The following is a 21,950-nucleotide window of genomic DNA, read 5'->3' as shown; positions in this document are numbered from 1 at the left end:
CTGGTGTTCATTCTAAGATATTTATTCCAATCTCTACTTCTTCCAGAAGAAACTGGTCCCTTTTTTCTAGCAATCAGGTGATGTTACTTCTATACATGGGCAAGAAGACGAGTAAGTAACTGCGATGGTTCTCGGGGTACCCAGGACGGTGAATCACCTTGTTACCCTCTGCCTCCAGCATGAGGGAGACTTGCTTGTGCTTAGCTGGGTGGCAGCTCCCTGACACCACCAGCCAGTTAGCCAGTCAACCACTCTCCTCTGGGCCATGCTTGCCCTCATTTTGCCTTGCAGGTTAACAATAGGTGCATCCCAGTCCCAGAGCCCCTTTGCAGCGTCTCTCTGTAGCGTCCAGCCCCTTATCCACTGAACACTCTCAGAAATACCATGTCTGCTGTCCCCAAGGGAACAGTGTACACACCAGCTTGTACGATTCAGCTCAGGATCAGAACCTTGCTTAATATCACAGCACTTAGATATACTTACAGCAAAAGCAAAGATAAGATTATTATAAAAGATTCAAGAGATAGCGAGTAAGGATAATGGACACAAAAGGTTAGATATAAAACAAAATCATAATTCATTTTCTAGAGACTAAACTTAACAGGCTTACCAGCTGTCTAAAGAAGTTTACCTCATCCCCCCAAAGGCCTCTGCAACCAAGGCTGGTTGTGATCCCATTTTCATGAATCTAAACGCATCGCACGTTTACTTCCTGGGTGCAGGATTGGGGGGGAGGGGCATTTTTGCCTTCTACTTCATAGAATCATAGAATCATAGAATATCAGGGTTGGAAGGGACCCCTGAAGGTCATCTAGTCCAACCCCCTGCTCGAAGCAGGACCAATTCCCAGTTAAATCATCCCAGCCAGGGCTTTGTCAAGCCTGACCTTAAAAACTTCCAAGGAAGGAGATTCCACCACCTCCCTAGGCAACGCATTCCAGTGTTTCACCACCCTCTTAGTGAAAAAGTTTTTCCTAATATCCAATCTAAACCTCCCCCACTGCAACTTGAGGCCATTACTCCTCGTTCTGTCATCTGCTACCATTGAGAACAGTCTAGAGCCATCCTCTTTGGAACCCCCTTTCAGGTAGTTGAAAGCAGCTATCAAATCCCCCCTCATTCTTCTCTTCTGCAGGCTAAACAATCCCAGCTCCCTCAGCCTCTCCTCATAAGTCATGTGTTCTAGACCCCTAATCATTTTTGTTGCCCTTCGCTGGACTCTCTCCAATTTATCCACATCCTTCTTGTAGTGTGGGGCCCAAAACTGGACACAGTACTCCAGATGAGGCCTCACCAATGTCGAATAGAGGGGGACGATCACGTCCCTCGATCTGCTCGCTATGCCCCTACTTATACTTCTATCCCCAAAGTTCATTGTCTGACCTCAGAGACAATATAACCGTTTCCCCTCCTCCCACCTTGTTTGTTTACCTGTGTGTTCTTCCTTGTTGACTTGACATATCTCTGTTGACTTTGTACATAAATGGGTATCCATTGTGTTAGCTTGCAATGCTTAATTTACAACTCTCAACAGATGAATAAACATTTCTTGTCTGAGAGAAAGCCTTTTTGTCAACCCTGCCTTGATACAGACTTTAAAACATATTTTCAGTATATAGTATAAACACATAATTCCTTATATAGTAGCTGTACATACAATTCACTACAATATTAATCACCAGTGTGACCCTGGCTTTCATTTAAGTCTTCACATTAGCTTCTTTGGTGAACATTAAGGTACATACCAGAACCAGGACACTCCTGTATCCCCCTTGCTAGCTGGCATTAAGGAGTTCTTGAGTCACAGTAACTGCTCGATTTTTTTGCTCCACTCTAAAGAACAATTTATAATCTCTGATAAATTGCAAAAAAAAAAAAAAATCCTGGTGTAAAAGCAACTTTAAATTCTGAAAATGGCACTGTAGTACTCAGCAGAGTAGTATGTAATATTTCACTAAACCATTATCATCTTTGCAGCACTGACATTATTACTGCTGGAAGATTTTTTTTTTAATATACAAGTAAAAAGGAACACATTATAAAGAGAAAAGAAGAGAAGCTTTACCACGTACCTAACTGATCAGCCAGATGTTTACCCTTTTCCAGAGGAATGATTCTTTCATCCTCCATGTCACACTTGTTTCCAACCACAATGACTTGAGCATTATCCCAGGAATAGGTCTTGATCTGAGTGGCCCTACAGCAGGACAGAGAAAATCGATACTGTATTGTCAGTAGTGCCAAAGAATGTTATATGTTAATTTATAATGAAAATAAATACTTATAAACATTAAACCCAATTCCAACTGTAGATCAGCTGTAGATTAAAAGGTAAATTACCAAACATATATACGGCAGCAATGCAACATTTTAAAGTATATGAATTATGGTAGATTCTATTTTATTATCCCAATACTTTGTATACAAAGTTAATGTACCAATAAAGTTTCACATTTTTAAATGTTTTGAGTGGTGGCTCTTGTTGTTTCAGCTGTCTATTCCATAAAGGAGCATAATTACTTCATACATTTATTGTGAATGAAGGGCATCTGGTACACCCAACAGCTTCAGCAAAGTTTCCCCAACCCCAGCATAACAACATTAACAACATTTTTCACCCATTTGCCAAAAGAGAGCCAGAATTCTACCCAAGTTTTTATTTCTATTTAGTTTGCTTACATTGCTCTCCCTTTAACAACATGGGGCTTGATTCCTTCAGCTTCTGATTCACAAAGAACCTCCAATGCTGATTCACTCTTGATAATTTTAGTTAATTGTAAACAGCCTGCTCTCCTCTCCCACAGAAATGTCAATTACATTGTCCATGAGTATCTGTGAAGCAGGGGTTCATTTTATTGTGCAAATTGCCTTAAATAAATAAACAGCACATTTGATTTGTCGATGAGGAAATTAGTCTAAACAAAGGCCCTTCTTTGAGTTGAGGCAGATTTTTCAAAATGCAAAAATTATATAGCATGATGTATTTTCAGGCTGACATTTCCTAGCCTGCAACGTGAAATTAACACCCTGATTTACGTTTGCTCTTTACTAATATGATCTTTTACTCTCTTATTATATTGCAGGTCGTTTTAACTCTTTTCTTGGTGTAGTCTGCGTTTGTACAGCTAATTCCTACGTGCAACATATTTTTCATCGGATGATTAATCGTTAAAAGGACGGCCAGGCTGACGGTCTAGCAGAAGGGGATACTGCTATCGATGCAGTGCCTTGGGAGAGACTTCCTGGAATTTCCTGAGTGCCCTGTTCTTGCATCTGGCTGATAGTATGAAGATAGGCAATATTTTCAACCCTTATAATATTCTATTACAAGTTCCACAACCTTTTCAGGAGCATTCTCAGAAAATTGCTGTATCTAAGATAGAGGACGTACAAAGTAATCTCCAGTAGCTAAAGACCGTGTGACTGTGTTGTTTTGTGGCAATGCGGCTGGGCATTTAATAAAGCCGAGCTTGCTCTACAGGGCTGCAAATCCCCGTGCCCTAAAAGGCAAGAACAAAAATCTCCTGCCCGTGTTCTGGCAATCAAATAAAAAGGCTTGGGTGACGGCAGCATTATTTCTGGATTGGTTCCACAAGTGTTTCGTTCCGAAGGTCAAGCGGTACCTCGAAGAGAAAGGACTTGACTTTAAAGTGTTGCTGATAGTAGACAATGCTCCTGGCCACCTTGAGGCACTCCGGTTTGTGTATAACGACGTTGAAGTTGTCTTTCCCCACTCACCAATACCACCTCCATCCTCCAACCTCTCGAACCAGTCGTGATTCGCTGTTTCAAGGCCACGTCCATGAGGCTTACGTTCTCACGGATACGTAGCACTATGGATGCTGATCCCAATCTTAATGTGATGGAGTGTTGGAAGTCCTTCAACACTGCTGATTGCATCACTTATATTAAACAGGCAATGGATGCAATCAAGCCTGAAACAGTCAATGCATGTTGGCAAAACCTATGGAAAGAATGTGTGAATGATTTTAAGGGTTTCCCGACCATTGACAAAGAAGTGAAACGCATTGTTCAGGTGACCAGGCAAGTGGGTGGTGATAGCTTCGTCGACATCCTTGAGGAAGAAATTGAAGAATTAACTGAGAGCCATAGAGAAACACTGACTAACGAAGAGTTAGAGGAACTGATAAAATCGTCTACAGAAGACGAAGATGATGATGATGATGATGAACAGGAAGAGCCAGCAAGTTGGAATCTTCATAAATTTGCTGAAGTGTTCCAAGCAGCGAAACACTTGAATGATTTAATTTCTGAATACGATCCCTCTATAGAATGAAGCCTCAAAATCACACATAGTATTACGTACGATTTGAGACCGTATCAAGAAATGGTTGAGCAGCTCAAGAGACAACAGCGACAGTTGCCGATCACCATGTTTTTCAAGGAAAAACAACCAGCAGCAGATGAGCCTACGCAATCAACTTCTCGAACTGAACCAGAGCCAACCACTTGGTCTATGACTCGCTCTCCGTCACCTCCGTCTCCTGGATTGACATCAAGCCCTGACGACCCCCTGTAATTTCCCCTGCTGTAATTAAAAATACAGTACTGTAAAATTATATTTTGCATATGTACTCTTTATTAGATACTGTACATTACTGAATACATTGTACATTTATACATATTAGTGTACAGGGTTGTACAGTATACAGAACCATGTACAGTCTACTGTACTTTATGGGCAATTTAAGGGATTTTCAAGGGTAATTTTGACTACGTGCAATTTTCACTTTACGCGCTGACTTTAGAACTTAACCCCCGCGTAAGATGCGACTCGACTGTGTAATGTTGCTCTGAGCTTTTAAACAGCTGCCATATTCCATCCCAGTGGTAACTGCACTTCAGTGTTGGATTAACGGATCCCTATTTCTATCCATTACATTGGTTTACTTAGGAGTATAAAGTGCTTTGCATGTCTATAATTATTCTAAGTCAAGAACCTCAGAGTGTATTATTAATAAAACAAATACTGTAGCAATAATGATTTCATCATTTGCACTCAGCGCATAGTCCTGATAATGCAGTGGACCTGTTGAGTTTTATTCGCGGTCAACTTCCAGTATTTATTTGCTAGTAAGGAAATGGAAGTTGGGAGGAGATATGTTATGGAGTTGCCTATATTTTTGCACCCCCATGCATTTCTTGTTTTTCCTTCCAAGTAACAGTATCAAGAAAAAAATCAAACTGACTGGCATTTTAATTTGTGTGCAGACAAATGAAGATGTTTGAGCTAGATAAAAGATATCTGTGAGACATAAGCACAATGAACCTAATCCTCTTTTTTTCAGTGTACATCTTTGTCTAGTTTTTCTCTTTTGCAGGCACTGACTTGTAAATGGCACAAAAGGGAAACCTGACCCATACAGTGATAAGCAGGGGCAGATATGTTTGTGAAGCAAGCAGCCCTATTTCAACCCCACGTATTGTTTGACTGGTTGAGTAGATCAACTGCTGCTAATCCCTTGCTGTGATCTCAAAGCAGTGAGGAAAAGGAAAATCATTTATTTTAACTCCTTATAAGCAGGAGTGCTAATCACAGTATCTTGATTTGATTTCACTTTGGGTAATTGCATTCTGCTGACCAAAAACAATGCCTTGCTGTGTCAGGTTTTCACTTCTTGACCTAAATTGTTGTGTAGAGTTGCTGAGTGATGTTAGTCGATTGCTTTTGTTCACCGCAGAAATGGCTGCATTTGAATGGTGGGGTGAAGTGAGTCCAGTGTCTTTTATTCCCTATATGAGTTTTGTTTGTAAGGTGCTTTTGGGAGGAAAGGCAGTATATAGATGTAGGACTTTATTATTATTTGTAGTAGTACAAGTTTGCCCCGGGGGCATTCAACGCATCAGTTACAGGAAACATAGTTAACAATAAGGGGAGGAAGGGAGTTTAAAGCCTTGTGCCCACCTGCTGACTAACTATGTTTTACAAAACCTCTTAGGGCTTGTCTGCACTCTAAACACTGCTGCAGGACGGATGCGGTGCTGGTGCTGCACCACTGTAGCATTTCAAGTGTAGACGCTACCTAAGCCGATGAGAGGTGTTCTCCTGGCGGCAAAGGTAATCCACCTCCCTGACAGGCAGCGGCTAGGTCGACGGAAGAATTCTTCAGTTGACTTAGCACTGTCTACACGGGGACTTTGGTTGGCTTAACTATGTTGCTCAGGGAGGTGGATTTTTCACACTCCAGAGCAAGATAGTTAAGCCGACCTAATTTTCTAGCGTAGACCAAGCCTTTGGCTGTGCCTATACTAGAAGTTTTTTCCTAAAATGTCCTACTGGCGCAGGTCCACCCTAGGTAGCAATGCTGGGAGTACTAGGCTAGACGGAGCTGCATGTGGTTGTGTGGTCTAACCCTGCACAGAGCAGGCCTACAAAACAGGGTGGCTGAAACACTGGCATGTCCCTGGCACTGTGTCTACACTAGGCCTCCCATCTTTACTATCACTATTGGAGCTGAAGTGATGGTAGCCAGAGTTGGGAAACTTGAAGGAAAAAATCCTAGCATAGACAAGGCCTTACAATAAAGTTATTTTTTCCTATGGAATAATTTTCTTCCGAGTTGCTAATATAACATATATTGCAACTGATTACATTACATTACATTTTAACAGGGTTTCATTATATCGTGAGTTCACTCAAGTAGGTTCCAGTGGCTCATGGTCAATGGGAATACTATGTAACGAGAGAGAAATAACATGGTTAATTCTGGGGACTGACTAGTGTCGTGGTGATTAGATTTATTGGAGTTGTAAATAGGTGTCATGGCAGCAAGGCTGTAGCCTCTGGAAAGTCAAGGTAGGTCCCGATGAACTCCAGTCTCTGGACAGTTGTGAATGTTGATTTCTGTTTGTTTATTTATAGGCCTAAGACATGTGAAGAGAACTATTGCCTTTTAAGTAGCTTCTTATGCCTCTTCTCGCATCAATGCTTTGAATAAGCAATCATCCAAATAGGGGAATATTATCTTGTCTGCGGGGGTGGGCAGACACCACCATGAGAACTTTCGAGGACACCCAGGGCACAATGGACAGTCCAATAGAGAGTACTTTGTACTGGAAGTGGTCTGCTCCTAGAACAAACCTCAGGAACTTCCTGTGTGAGTGATGTATTGTTTCATGAAAAGATGCATCCTGGAAGTCAAAGGTCGAGAACCAGTCCCCTCTTCCCAGTGCTGGAATTATGGTTGCTAGTGTGACCATCCTGAATCACTGGGTCTTCACAAATTTGTCAAGTCTTCTCAAGTTCAGAATGGGCCTCCATCCTCCACTTTTTGGGGGGTTAGAAAATAATGTGAATAGAAACCCTGCCCTCTGTGTTGCGTTGGTACTGTTTCTACTGCCCCTAGGGGTATCAGATGGTTTACTTCTTGTCACAGTAGATGTTTGTGAGAAAGGGTCCAGAAAAGGGACAGTGAGGGAGTGTGTGTCGGGGGAATGGAGGTAAACTGGGCGGACTCGTCAGTCTCGATGATCTCTAATACCCATTTATCTGATGTGAAGGTCTGCCAAGCTGGGTGGAATAGGGTTAGATGGTCTCCGAAAAAATAGGTGGTAGTGGATGTTTCCAGCACTTGAAGATGTGAGAGGTATCTCAGGCTCTTGACCAAGCCCCCAAAATTGTTGTTTGGAAGGACGTTGCAGGGATGTCAACATGTGGAACATGCCATGTCTTCTGAGTCCAGTGAGGCTTCCAAAGCTGTTCGAGCGAGGGGGTGGCCCGCTAAGATGGTTGTTCTGAAATAAGACTTTTTGTCTTCAGGAAGGAAATACGTAAATTCAGACATGGGTGGCATGGCTCTGCCCCTCCCACACCGAAGCCCAGAGCTGCCCCAATGCAGCTGCAGACCTCCCCCTCCCCAATCCCAGTGCCCCCACCTCTGGAGTGCCGGGTGGTGCAAGCATCGGCCCCACATGTTCCAAGTCCCATCCGCAGGCCACCCTATCCCCAAGCGGGGGGAAGAGCGGGAAGCCAGAGGAGGCCTGGCGGCAGAGCATGGGCAGGGCCACGCTGGGCTGTTTGGGGAGGCTTAGCCTCCCCCAGCCTATGATACCCGCCACCCATTAATTCAGATAATTTTGAATAGTTTGTGTAATTATATTTGGACATCAACGCCTTGTCGTTGGTGATCCTAATTTGTAGGGTTGCTGACAAGTAGGCCTTACGTCCAAAAAGATCTAATCTCTTCTAGTCATACAGGGTGGTTCTGGCATGAGGTTGTCATTCACAGCCACCACTATAAGGGAGTTTGGTATGGGATGCGAAAACAGAAATTTAATTCCTTTAGAAAGAACATAATATTTTTTATCCATCCTTCTATGGATGGGTGGGATTGTTGCCAAGGTCTGCCAGATGGTTTCAGCTGGGGCCATGAGAGTGTTGTTAATTGGTAGGGCAGTCTTGGAGGAGGTTGAAATATATAGGAGTAGATTTCCCCTTCATCCTCATCGTCCTTGTGACTAGACAAGGGAGGAGCTGTTCTGGGCGGTGTGGCGAGTTGGCTCGGTACTGAGCATGCGGGACCGAGGTCAGTATCGAGGCAAAGAGATTCTGGCACTGAGGTGCCCAGAAGATCCTTGTGGCGGAGGAATTGCTGCAGTACCAAGAGCATCAGTACCAATCAGTAGGATCGCGTGCTATGTGCTGTAAAGGCAGAAGGTGGTGCTATAGCTTGTAACAGTGCTGAGCTGCTCGGCACCGTATGCTTTATTGGCTCTGTGGCAGAGGTTTTAGGTTTCCCTTTGAGGCCTTTTTCTGAGCAAGCCCACGCAGGGTCTTTTGCTCGCACAGTACCCACGGTACCGGATGGTCCTGTTACCTCAGTGGTGGAAGGTCCTGATGCGGTTTGTACTGATGGGGTCTGCAGAGTCAGAAAACGCCGCTTTTTGGAGGATTCCTGAGGAGATGAGGTTGGAGCCTGCTTCTTTGCACCTTCTTGGCAGAATGCTCTTTTACCTAAGAGGGGGGAGGGGAACCTCTGTTGGAGGCTGCCCTGGGAAACCAGTGTCCAGGGAGGATCCGTGATCTGGGCTCGGACACCAGGCACAGAAACTTCTCCATCATGAGGAGCTTTAACTGCAGGTCCCTTGCCTTCCTGCAGTAGGCTTTCAAGTTGTGTCATTGTGAGCACTTCTGTGGAATGTGTGTCTTGCCAAGGCAGCAGACACCCTGCGAATGCCCATCAGCGACCGGGATAGACAATCTGCACATAAGGCAGTGCTTAAAACCCGGAGAGCCAGACATGCCCCTCAGAGAAGGGTTTTCTCCCATGAGGGAGGGTAACTATGCTACTCTAAGGGGTATCTAACAATTGAAATTTAATTTCCTCATGTAAGAGAGGGCTTTTTCTTTGTTTTTTTTAAAATAAACAGGGAAGGGCAAGTAACTATTTAACTAATTATTAACTCAGCAATTGGAACCCTAAATTAGATTAAATAAAGCCAAACTACAGAGGCACTGCTATGTGCTCCATCTCAAGTCAAGGGTGGTAGAGAAGGAAGTGGGGGGGGGGTTGGTTGCACGGCGCTATGTAACCCCTTGAGGCGGTGCAAGACAGCGCATGTGCGCCCAACCAGGCACCTATACTACAAGTCTCTGATTACAAGTGCAGGGGCACAGACTCACTTCAAGTGGAGCACCCACAGGGACACTCCTGGAAGAAGAACTCCATAGATTCTTGAAAAGAAAAGGAGGACTTGTGGCACCTTAGAGACTAACCAATTTATTTGAGCATAAGCTTTCGTGAGCTACAGCTCACTTCATCGGATGCATTCAGTGGAAAATACAGTGAGGAGATTTATATACACACAGAACATGAAAAAATGGATGTTTATCATGCACACTGTAAGGAGAGTGATCACTTAAGATGAGCTATTACCAGCAGGAAAGTGAGGGGGGGGGGAGGAGAAAACCTTTTGTAGTGATAATCAAGGTGGGTCATTTCCAGCAGTTAACAAGAACGTCTGAGGAACAGGGGGGGTGTGGGGGGGGAGAGGATAAAAAAGGAGAAATAGTTTTACTTTGTGTAATGACTCAACCACTCCCAGTTTCTATTCAAGCCTAAGTTAACTGTATCCAATTTGCAAATTAATTCCAATTCAGCAGTCTCTCATTGGAGTCTGTTTTTGAAGTTTTTTTTGTTGAAGAACAGCCACTTTTAGGTCAGAAATCGAGTTTTTTTTGTTGAAGAATAGCCACTTTTAGGTCAGAAATCTGGTAATAGCTCATCTTAAGTGATCACTCTCCTTACAGTGTGCATGATAAACACCCATTTTTTCATGTTCTGTGTGTATATAAATCTCCTCACTGTATTTTCCACTGAATGCATCCGATGAAGTGAGCTGTAGCTCACGAAAGCTTATGCTCAAATAAATTGGTTAGTCTCTAAGGTGCCACAAGTCCTCCTTTTCTTTTTCCGATTACAGACTAACTCGGCTGCTACTCTGAAACCTGTCATAGGTTCTTGACTCATCAGTCTGCACCAGTATCATTTCCATCATCTCCTGCATGAGTTTCTGCCCTATCATTCTTATCCAGGTCCTCATCTCAGGCAGCTGCTGGGAAAGCAGGAAACCTATACTATCCAGATCTACTGGAAAGAAGAGGCAGGTCAGAATGTGACGAGGATGTTGATGGTAGGGTGACCAGACAGCAAGTGTGAAAAATCGGGACGGGGGTGGGGGGTAATGGGAGCCTATATAAGAAAAAGACCCAAAAATCGGGACTGTCCCCATAAAATTGGGACATCTGATCACCCTAGTTGATGGGCACTGCCACCTGTGACACCTCCCAGCCTCCCCTGGGACCTCACTCACAAAGGCTGAATAGAAAAGGAAGCGATGCAGGACTGTAAGATACTGACTTTGTGTTTATCAGTGAGCACAAGGTCCCTCTCTAGTATCTGGCCTATACAGAGAATAAAAATTAGAGGAACTTTCCTTTAGCTCAGGTGTTAGAGGCCTATGTTTTTACAGCTGAAGGGTAAGGTTTCTAATTCCAGCTCCCTGTCTAAATATGAGTGATTTGCCTGTCTTCAGAAGCTTTGTCACTGGACTCTGAACTCTCTCAAAAAGGAAGGAATGGAGCTACTGAAGACCATCTACCCCGCTAGATCATTTGGACACATAAACAGCACCTCACATTCCACGGCAGGAAAAAAACTATTGAGAAATCTAATAACATCAGCATAGAAACCTGACCTTTGTCCCTTGCCAGAAGGATTTAATCCACCAAAGATTCTAATGATATCGCCCTACCATACTGTGACACAGAGGCCCATTGGTACCAATGGGCAAAACATTCATTGTTCTTTACAAGCAACTCCTGTCTCAGACCTGACAAACTCACTGCATCTAATACACCGCTTTCATGGTATTGACCCTCGAAGGGTAGCATGTGAGGTCTCTATTGAAAGCTTGTAATTTATCAATATTCATAATCACTGTAAGATGTGTTGATGAGTAGTATTTAAGGAATAAAATAACTATATTGAAAAATATACCTTATCTGGTATTGGAGTAAGAGTTAATCACCAGGAAATCATCTGTCTCAGTTATGACCCACGCAAGCAGGAGGGAATTCACCCCATCCATGGTTAGCCAGTGATGTAATGCAAAGCTCAATTGTCTACCCTTGCCCCCTCTCCAAAAAGTCAATGGAAAACCATCAAAGATAACCGCAAACGATCAAAACCAACTGGAGATAAAAAGGGAAGGTTATAACAGACTGGGGAACATGTTTGTGAATAAACACAAAAGATTGGTTCAGTATATCACAGGGCAGAGATAGCCACTGTGCACCCATTTACTGAGGAGACAGCTTGAACAAGGGTGTTTCATGAAAGATTGGATCTTGGTTCCTGTGAAGCCAGCCAGCTCTGCAATAGACTGCACTTTGGGGACCGGGGGGAGGGGGGGTGGGGGGGTGGGAGGAAGGTACTTTATTGGAAAGGAAAGACAATAAGTGTACGGCCAAGTTCATGTTTTTATGCTTTTGTTTTATATTGTAACCATTTGTTCCCATCATTCCCTCTTGTTTCTAGTGGAGCCTCTATTTTTTTCTTAAATAAACCCTCTCTTCTTTTATTATAAGTGCTCACAAGTGCTGTGCTTTATACAGGTGTGGTGATTTGGGTAAAACTGGAAAACTGGGGTACACTGCTCCTTTGGGAGCAGAGGATCTGGGATTTTTGTGTGTAGCCAGTGTCAGGGGCTGGATATCACAGGGGAATGCGTCAAGGGACTCGGGCATACCTCTAGTTAACCTGTGACGTAAAGAAAGGGCTGGCATAGCCCAGAAGAGAGTGCTTAGTGGCTGGCAGGCTGGTGATATTAGAGGGTGTCATAAATATAAAGGGAAGGGTAAACCCCTTTAAAATCCCTCCTGGCCAGAGGAAAAATCCTCTCACCTGTAAAGGGTTAAGAAGCTAAAGGTAACCTCGCTGGCACCTGACCAAAATGACCAATGAGGAGACAAGATACTTTCAAACGCTGGGAGGAGGGAGAGAAACAAAGGGTCTGTGTGTCTGTCTATATGCTGCTTTTGCTGGGGATAGACCAGGAATGGAGTCTTAGAACTTTAGTAAGTAATCTAGCTAGGTATGTGTTAGATTATGATTTCTTTAAATGGCTGAGAAAAGAATTGTGCTGAATAGAATGACTATTTCTGTCTGTGTGTCTTTTTTGTAACTTAAGGTCTTGCCTAGAGGGATTCTCTATGTTTTGAATCTAATTACCCTGTAAGGTATCTACCATGCTGATTTTACAGGGGTGATTCCTTTACTTCTATTTACTTCTATTTCTATTAAAAGTCTTCTTGTAAGAAAACTGAATGCTTTTTCATTGTTCTCAGATCCAAGGGTTTGGGTCTGTGGTCACCTACGCAAATTGGTGAGGATTTTTACCAAACCTTTCCCAGGAAGTGGGGTGCAAGGGTTGGGAGGATTTTGGGGGGTAAGACGCATCCAAACTACGTTTCCCAGTAAACCCGGTTAGAGTTTGGTGGTGGCAGCGGATATTCCAAGGACAAAGGATAAAATTAATTTGTACCTTGGGGAAGTTTTAACCTAAGCTGGTAAAAGTAAGCTTAGGAGGTTTTCATGCAGGTCCCCACATCTGTACCCTAGAGTTCAGAGTGGGGGAGGAACCTTGACAGAGGGCTACCACAGGCAAGATAGCCTCATGCTGGAGACGGGGTAAGGAGGTGACTCACAGTCTTGGGTACCCCAAGAACCATTACACAGACCCAGATGTAAGTCCCGGAATATAAAAGCTGACCTCTTCCCGCTCATGTCACCCTCAGCCCCACCTGCTTTGCAGTAAATGGGTTAGACTATTTCTGCTAAAGATACTCGGGGTTCAAGTTTGCTCTAAATTACATCTCTGCAACCCTCAGGGCAAAATGTAGCCCAGGAAACTGAAATTCTGTGCAGTAATATAAGCTTGAGGCTTTGCAGTCGTTTTATTTGTTTTCACTTATGGGTTAATAGGCCACTTAGCTCAAATTGTACCTGCCTATAAAAATGACTGATATTTCCATCTGACAGCTATTTCCATCCAGAAGAGTTACAGCAACAAGACATTAATCTTCTAAGCTTAATCATGCGTCAGATTAATCAGCAAAGTGACTCCCATTATCTTTATTACATTAGGTTTCAGGAAAGACGGCAAAGAAAAAAAATAGAACAAAAAACATTTTGAAAGGTAAAGAAGCACTCAGGATAAATCTGACCCAAATTTAGATTTGGCAAACATAATATTTCTATTGACATTAGGTTCCATAAAATATTTTCATGGATTGAAAAAAAATTCCCCTGGATTTTTTGTAAACAAACAAACGCTCTCCCTACAAGATTTGTAAGCAAAGCACTGCAGCAGTATTCTGGGGCATAAGGACCTGGCAGTGAAATTGACAGGGTACTTTATCATTGACTTCAGTAAGAGCAGGATTGCACCCTGGAAAGGATGATAGTAAATAAGAATGAAAATGTCTATTCTGCTTTGTCGTAGCTGGCAGAAATATAAAAAAGTTAAAAAAAAGCTTATCTGATTAAAAATAAATGAGATTTTTAAAATTATTGAATCTTTAGTAATGTTAAGTATGATACATAATTTTTTTTAAATATATGGTGAAAATTTCAGACTTGGGTATCTAAAGCTAGACATTTAAATGAAAGTGGACTGATTTTCAGAGATGTAGAGCTCCGGTAGCTCACGTGTAAGTCAATGGCCCTGACGTGGCACCTTGCACATTCATGCCCAGCTATGCAAAATGGTGTAAGGTGGTTCCATGGCTCTGAGGGAATGGGGAATTCAGATCTGGTTTTGCTGCACACTCACTTTGCACAGGTTTAAACAGCTACACAAGATGCAAGCTAGTGGAAAGTGAGGCCCTATAGGAGCCACTGGTGCTTAGCGCCTCCAGAAATGGGACCACTTTGACTTAGGTGCCTAAATATGGGTTTAGGTGCCAAACTTTAGCACCCAAGTTTTTTAAAAAACCTACTGTACAATTTTTAACTAATCCCTTTAACTAAAAACAGCTCTCTCTCTTAAGGAATTGACTGAAGAGATATCTGAGCCATTAGAAATTATCTTGGAGAGCCATGGAGGATGGAAGAGATCCCAGAACCCTGAAGAAGAGCAAATATAGATCTATGTATAAAAAGGGAAATGAGGACAACCCAGAGAATTATAGACCAGTCAGCTTAACTTCAGTACTGAAAAGAGAATGGAGCAAATAATCAAGTAATCAATTTTTAAGCACCTAAGAGCTAATAAGGCAGTAAGTAACAGTCAACATGGATTTTTCAAGAACAGAATCATGTCAAACCAACCTAACATTCTTCTTTGACAAGGTAACAAGCCTTGTGGACGGGGAAAAGCAGTAGATGTGATATATCTCTACTTCTGTACAGGTTCATCTACACTTAAAATGCTTCGGATGTACAGCTCTAGTACTTCATGAAGACAATACCTATGCTGACAGGAGGAGTTCTCCTGTTGGTGTGGGTAATCCACCTCCCCAAAGGGTGGTAACTTGTCTACGCTGGGGGATAGGTCAGTTTAACTGTGTCGCTCGGGGGTGTAGATTTTTCACACCCCTGAGTGGTGATGTTATACTGACCTAATTTCCTAGTGTAGTCCAGGCCTAACGCTTTTTATACTGTGTCACATGACCTACTTATAGACCAACTAGGGAAATATAGCCTAGCTGAACCTACTATAAGGTGAGCCCAAAACTGATTGAAAAAGCATGCTCAGAGAGTAGTTATCAATAGTTCACAATCAAGCTGGAAGGGCATATCAAGCCGATTCTTCAGGGATCTGTCCTGGGTCCTTTTCTATTCAATATCTTCATAAATGATTTGGATAATGGCATAGAGTACACATTTATAAAGTATAAGGAGCTGGGAACTAGAAGCCAGGTCTGCAAAGTCTGGGACAGCTGATATTCACACAGTGCAGCCAGAAGGCCATGCAAAGGCACAGCCAGGGAGCACTATGGAGAGTATGAGCTGCAGGAAGTACTGCCCAAAAGGTCCTGAGTGGCAGTACCCTGCAGCTCTCTGATTCGCCAAGTGCCATATTTAACCTCAGGGGGTGCCCGAGGAAGTTGTCTGGTCAATCACACAGACTTTGGCCGGCTGCAGTGCCAGACTTTACTTGATCTCTGATCTCCAACTCCAGCCTGACTGCAACCCTGATTCCTGCCTCCTGATTCTAGCCTGGTACTACCTCTGCTCTCCAGGCTCCAGTCCTGGCCTGACTCTGACCCTGACTCTTGCAATTCCTCCAACTCCTGCCTGGTGACCTACTTACTGTCACTGATGGGCAGACCTCAGCCCAGGTGTGACCACTGGGCAGGACTGCCTACTCCCTGGTCTCTTATATAAAGTTTCTGGACCATACCAAGCTGGGATGGGTTGCAAGCACTTTGGAGGGGGGAAGAGGAAGAGTGCGGGGGTAGGGCCATGGTTCGGGAACTGCTGGCCCCCACTTTTAGGCACTCCTGACTTCAAGTATGTAAAAGGTTATTACAAAGAGGAGGGTGATAAATTGTTCTTAACCGCTGAAGACGGTACAAGAAGTAATAGGCTTAAATTGCAGCAAGGGAGATACAGGTTAGACATTGGGAAAAACTTTCTAACTGTAAGGGTAGTTAAGCAGTGGAACAAATTACCTAGGGAGGTTGTGGAATCTCTGTCACTAGAGGTTTTTAAAAGCAGGTTGGATAAACACCTGTCAGGGATGGTCTAAATAATACTTAGTCCTGCCTCAGTGCAGAGGACTGGACTAGGTGACCATCAATGTCCCTGCTATTCCTACATTTCTATGATTCTTTCTTCCTCTCTCTTTCAGGATTTTATAAAGGTGCCTATTACCTAAGGTCCGGGCAAAATGAATGAGCGGAAAGCTCATATCACACAGTTGTTTTCCTTTCAGTTAACCCTGGACAGGGTAGCGTGACTTGTATATTCGTATTCTGTATGCAGTTTTTTTGTGTCTGTGTCTCTCTGTCATTGTTCCTATGGGAAGACGCCTAACTGAGGCCTGGTCTATACACACAGTTGTACTGTTCGACTAAAGGTGTGATTTTGTACTGATTTCGTTAAAACACTGTCACTTTGTGTGTGGACACTTAGTGTAAACCTGGCTCATATCAGTTTACCTTGCTTGGGTAAATATACAGGCACAAGCTAAACTATTACCACATTTTAAACTGAAACAAGAACACACACACAAAAGCGGAATCAGTTGAATGAACTGATTTAATTTACACTGGTTTAATTTACATGTTGTCAAGCCCTAAGCCCTGGTCTACACTAGGAGTTGAGGTCGAATTTAGCAGCGTTAAAACGATTTAACCCTGCACCCGTCCACATGACAAAGCCCTTTTTTCGACTTAAAGGGCTCTTAAAATTGATTTCTTTACTCCACCGTCAACGAGGGGATTAGCGCTGAAATCGGCCTTGCCGGGTCGAATTTGGGGTACTGTGGACGCAATTCGACGGTATTGGCCTCCGGGAGCTATCCCAGAGTGCTCCATTGTGACCGCTCTGGACTGCACTCTCAACTAAGATGCACTGGCCAGGTAGACAGGAAAAGGCCCGCAAACTTTTGAATTTCATTTCCTGTTTGGCCAGCGTGGCAAGCTGCAGGTGACCATGCAGAGCTCATCAGCAGAGGTGACCATGATGGAGTCCCAGAAATCGCAAAAGAGCTCCAGCATGGACCGAACGGGAGGTATGGGATCTGAATGCTGTATGGGGAGAGGAATCCATGCTATCAGAACTCCGTTCCAGTTTTCGAAATGCCAAAACATTTGTAAAAATCTCCCAGGGCATGAAGGACAGAGGCCATAACAGGGACCCGAAGCAGTGCCACATGAAACTTAAGGAGCTGAGGCAAGCCTACCAGAAAACCAGAGAGGCAAACAGCCGCTCTGGATCAGAGCCCAAAACATGCCACTTCTATGATGAGCTGCATGCCATTTTAGGGGGTTCAGCCACTACTACCCCAACCGTGTTGTTTGACTCCTTCAATGGAGTTGGAGGCAACACGGAAGCAGGTTTTGGGGATGAGGAAGATGATGATGATGAGGTTGTAGATAGCTCACAGCAAGCAAGCGGAGAAACCAGTTTTCCCGACAGCCAGGAACTGTTTCTTACCCTGGACCTGGAGCCAGTACCCCCCGAACGCACCCAAGGCTGCCTCGGCGGACCCGCCAGGCAGAGAAGGGACCTCTGGTGAGTGTACCTTTTTAAATAGTATACATGGTTTAAAAGCAAGCGTGTTTAATGATTAATTTGCCCTGGCATTTGCGGCCAGTACAGCTACTGGAAAAGTCTGTTAACAGGTCTGGGGATGGAGCGGAAATCCTCCAGGGACATCTCCATAAAGCTCTCCTGGATGTACTCCCAAAGCCTTTGCAAACGGTTTCTGGTGAGGGCAGCCTTATTCCGTCCACCATGGTAGGACACTTTACCATGCCAGGCCAGTAGCATGTAGTCGGGAATCATTGCAGAACAAAGCATTGCAGTGTATGTTTGCTGGCGTTCAAACAACATCCGTTCTTAATCTCTCTGTGTTACCCTCAGGAGAGTGATATCATTCATGGTCACCTGGTTGAAATAGGGTGCTTTTCTTAAGGGGACATTTAGAGGAGCCCGTTCCTGCTGGGCTGTTTGCCTGTGGCTGAACAGAAATGTTCCCCGCTGTTAGCCACAGGAAGGGGGGAGGGGGGAGGGGTTAGCCACATGGTGGAGGGAGGCAAAATGCAACCTTGTAACGAAAGCACATGTGCTATGTATGTAATGTTAACAGCAAGGTTTACCATGAAAGAGTGTACCCATTGTTCTATAAAATGGGTCTTTTTAAATACCGCTGTCCCTTTTTTTTCCCTCCACCAGCTGCATGTGTTTCAAGGATCAAAGGATCTACTCCTTCCCAGAGGCTAGCGAAGATCAGAAGGCGAAAAAAACGCACTTGTGATGAAATGTTCTCTGAGCTCATGCTGTCCTCCCACACTGACAGAGCACAGATGAATGCGGGGAGACAGACAATGTCAGAGTGCAGGAAAGCACAAAATGACCGGGAGGAGAGGTGGCGGGCTGAAGAGAGGGCTGAAGCTGATAGGTGGTGGCACCATGATGAGAGGAGGCAGGATTCAATGCTGGGGCTGCTGGAGGATCAAACTAATATGCTCCAGCGTATGGTTGAGCTGCAGGAAAGGCAGCAGGAGCACAGACTGCCGCTACAGCCCCTGTGTAACCAACCGCCCTCCTCCCCAAGTTCCATAGCCTCCACACCCAGACGCCCAAGTACGCGGTGGGGGGGCCTCTGGGCACTCAGCCACTCCACCCCAGAGGATTGCCCAAGCAACAGAAGGCTGGCATTCAATAAGTTTTAAAGTTTTAAACTTTTAAAGTGCTGTGTGGCCTTGTCCTTCCCTCCTCCACCACCCCTCCAGGGCTACCTTGGCAGTTATCCCCCTATTTGTGTGATGAATTAATAAGGAATGCATGAATGTGAAGCAACAATGACTTTATTGCCTCTGCAAGAGGTGATCAAAGTGAGGAGGGGAGGATGGTTAGCTTACAGGGAAGTAGAGTAAAGCAAGGGTGGGGGGTTCATCAAGGAGAAACAAACAGAACTTTCACACCGTAGCCTGGCCAGTCATGAAACTGGTTTTCAAAGCTTCTCTGATGCGCACCGCGCCCTCCCGTGCTCTTCTAACTGCCCTGGTGTCTGGCTGCACGTAACCAGCAGCCAGACGATTTGTCTCAACCTCCCACCCTGCCATAAACGTCTCCCCCTTACTCTCACAGATATTGTGGAGCGCACAGCAAGCAGTAATAACAGTGGGAATATTGGTTTCGCTGAGGTCTAACCAAGTCAGTAAACTGTGCCAGCATGCTTTTAAACCTCCAAATGCACATTCTACCACCATTCTGACTAGCTCAGCCTCTAGTTGAACAGCTCCTGACTACTGTCCAGGGTGCCTGTGTATGGCTTCATGAGCCACAGCATTAAGGGGTAGGCTGGGTCCCCAAGGCTAACTATAGGCATTTCAACATCCCCAAGGGTTATTTTCTGGTCTGGGAATAAAGTCCCTTCCTGCAGCTTTTGAAACAGACCAGAGTTCCTGAAGATGCGAGCGTCATGTACCTTTCCCGGCCATCCCACGTTGATGTTGGTGAAACGTCCCTTGTGATCCACCAGTGTTTGCAGCACTATTGAAAAGTACCCCTTGTGGTTTATGTACTCGCCGGCTTGGTGCTCCGGTGCCAAGATAGGGATATGGGTTCCGACTATGGCCCCACCCAGGTTAGGGAATCCCATTGCAGCAAAGCCATCCACTATTACCTGCACATTTCCCAGGGTCACTACCCTTGATATCAGCAGATCTTTGATTGCGTGGGCTACTTGCATAACAGCAGCCCCCACAGTAGATTTGCCCACTCCAAATTGATTCCCAACTGACCGGTAGCTGTCTGGCGTTGCAAGTTTCCACAGGGCTATTGCCACTTGCTTCTCAACTGCGAGGGCTGCTCTCATCTTGGTATTCTTGCACCTAAGGGCAGGGGAAAGCAAGTCACGAAGTTCCATGAAAGTGCCCTTACTGATGCGAAAGTTTCGCAGCCACTGGGAATCATCCCAGACCTGCAACACTATGCGGTCCCACCGGTCTGTGCTTGTTTCCCGGGCCCAGAATTGGCGTTCCACCGCATGAACCTGCCCCATTAGCACCATGATGCCCACATTGCCAGGGACCGTGCTTTGAGAGAAGTCTGCGTCCGTGTCCTCATCACTCTCGTCACCGCGCTGACGTCACCTACTTGCCCAGTTTCGCTTTGCCAGGTTCTGGTGCTGCATATACTGCTGGATAATGCATGTGGTGTTTAATGTGCTCCTAATTGCCAAAGTGATCTGAGTGGGCTCCATGCTTGCCGTGGTGTGGCGTCTGCACAGAAAAAAGGCGCGGAACGATTGTCTGCCATTGCTGTGACGGAGGGAGGGGCAACTGACAACATGGCTTACAGGGAATTAAAATCAACAAAGGGGGTGGCTTTACATCAAGGAGAAATAAAAACAACTGTCACACAGAATGGCCCCCTCAAGGATTGAACTCAAAACCCTGGGTTTAGCAGGCCAATGCTCAACCCAATGAGCTATCCCTCCCTCTGGTATTTCAGGCAGGACTGAATCTCCATTGAACTTTTCAAGGTGCCCCTGACAGACCTTACCGAAACGATTGTCGGCCGTTGATTTCACGGAGGGAGGAGCAAATGAATACAAAACAAATCTGGTGTATTTCTTGTTTTGATCCACTCCATCTATCTTTTACATCTCTGGCTGGCAGCAGAAGGTGCAATAGGACTGCTAGCCATCCTCATCTCCTGGCTGCTCGGCAGAAGACGGTGCAATAGGACTGCCGGCAGGACTAAAGAGAATGACCTGGTCGAGTCACTCCTATTTTAGTCCCTGTGCCCATGTCTGCCCAGGCGCTCCTGACCGACCTTACCGAGGGGACCAGGAGCACCTCGGACATGATGGCGATGGTTATCAGGCCTATTGCACCGTCTGATGCCACAAGGCAATGGGCTGCTGCTGTGTAGCAATGCAGTTCCATGTCTGCCAGCACCCAGGAGACATACGGTGACAGTGAGCTGAGCGGGCTCCATGCTTGCCGTGGTATGGTGTCTGCACAGGTAACTCAGGAAAAAAGGCGCGAAACGATTGTCCACCATTGCTTTCATGGAGGGAGGGAGAGCCTGACGACATGTACCCAGAACCACCCGCGACAATGTTTTTGCCCCATTAGGCACTGGGATCTCAACCCAGAATTCCAATGGGCGGCAGAGACTGCGGGAACTGTGGGATAGCTACTCACAGTGCAAAGCTCCGGAAGTCGACGCTAGTCTTGGTACTGTGGAAGCACTCCGCCGAGTTAATGCACTTAAAGCATTTTGTGTGGGGACACACACACTTGAATATATAAAAACGATTTCTAAAAAAAGACTTCTATAAATTCGACCTAATTTCTTAGTGTAGACATACCCTAAGACTAGCAATTCTCACTATGCTTTCTCCAAAAGCATTCTTTCCTCTGATCACAGATTGCACAGGATCTATTCAGAGTGTGCAACTTGCAGTTCTGAAGTAAATTGCTTTCAAGAGTACGCAAAATACATGACATTTAATTTGGAGAATAGTGAAAGAAGCTGTCCTCTGATATACTTGGCATTTTAATAATTTGTGTGCCTCTGATGTAACTGAGTCAGAAGAAAGCTTCACAGTTCTTAGCTACAGCTATGGGCGGGGGTGGTGGTGAAGCTTCTCCTTGGGTAGGCTAGCTCCCTGTCTCACCTCTTCTTCCTGCAGCCCCCCCCCACTCCACCCCAGGCCCCACCCTCCCCCACTCAGTCCCC

The 21,950-nt window shown here is 44.9% G+C and overlaps 1 protein-coding gene across 1 annotated transcript in view; it reads right to left on the bottom strand.

The window, feature by feature from the left end:
* RAB3B (RAB3B, member RAS oncogene family) overlaps positions 1–21,950 on the bottom strand; it is a 105,548-nt gene that overhangs the window by 5,535 nt on the left and 78,063 nt on the right. Inside the window, exon 3 of the mRNA XM_077825060.1 lies at positions 2,073–2,197. Within this exon, the coding sequence (XP_077681186.1) occupies positions 2,073–2,197 (125 nt within the window). The remainder of the gene's footprint in view (positions 1–2,072; positions 2,198–21,950) is intronic.

The sequence above is a fragment of the Eretmochelys imbricata genome, chromosome 8 (genome assembly GCF_965152235.1).
Source record: "Eretmochelys imbricata isolate rEreImb1 chromosome 8, rEreImb1.hap1, whole genome shotgun sequence".
NCBI classification, from domain to species: domain Eukaryota; kingdom Metazoa; phylum Chordata; order Testudines; family Cheloniidae; genus Eretmochelys; species Eretmochelys imbricata.
Note: the sequence above shows the minus strand (reverse complement) of the source record. Positions and strands in the feature narration are given on the sequence as shown.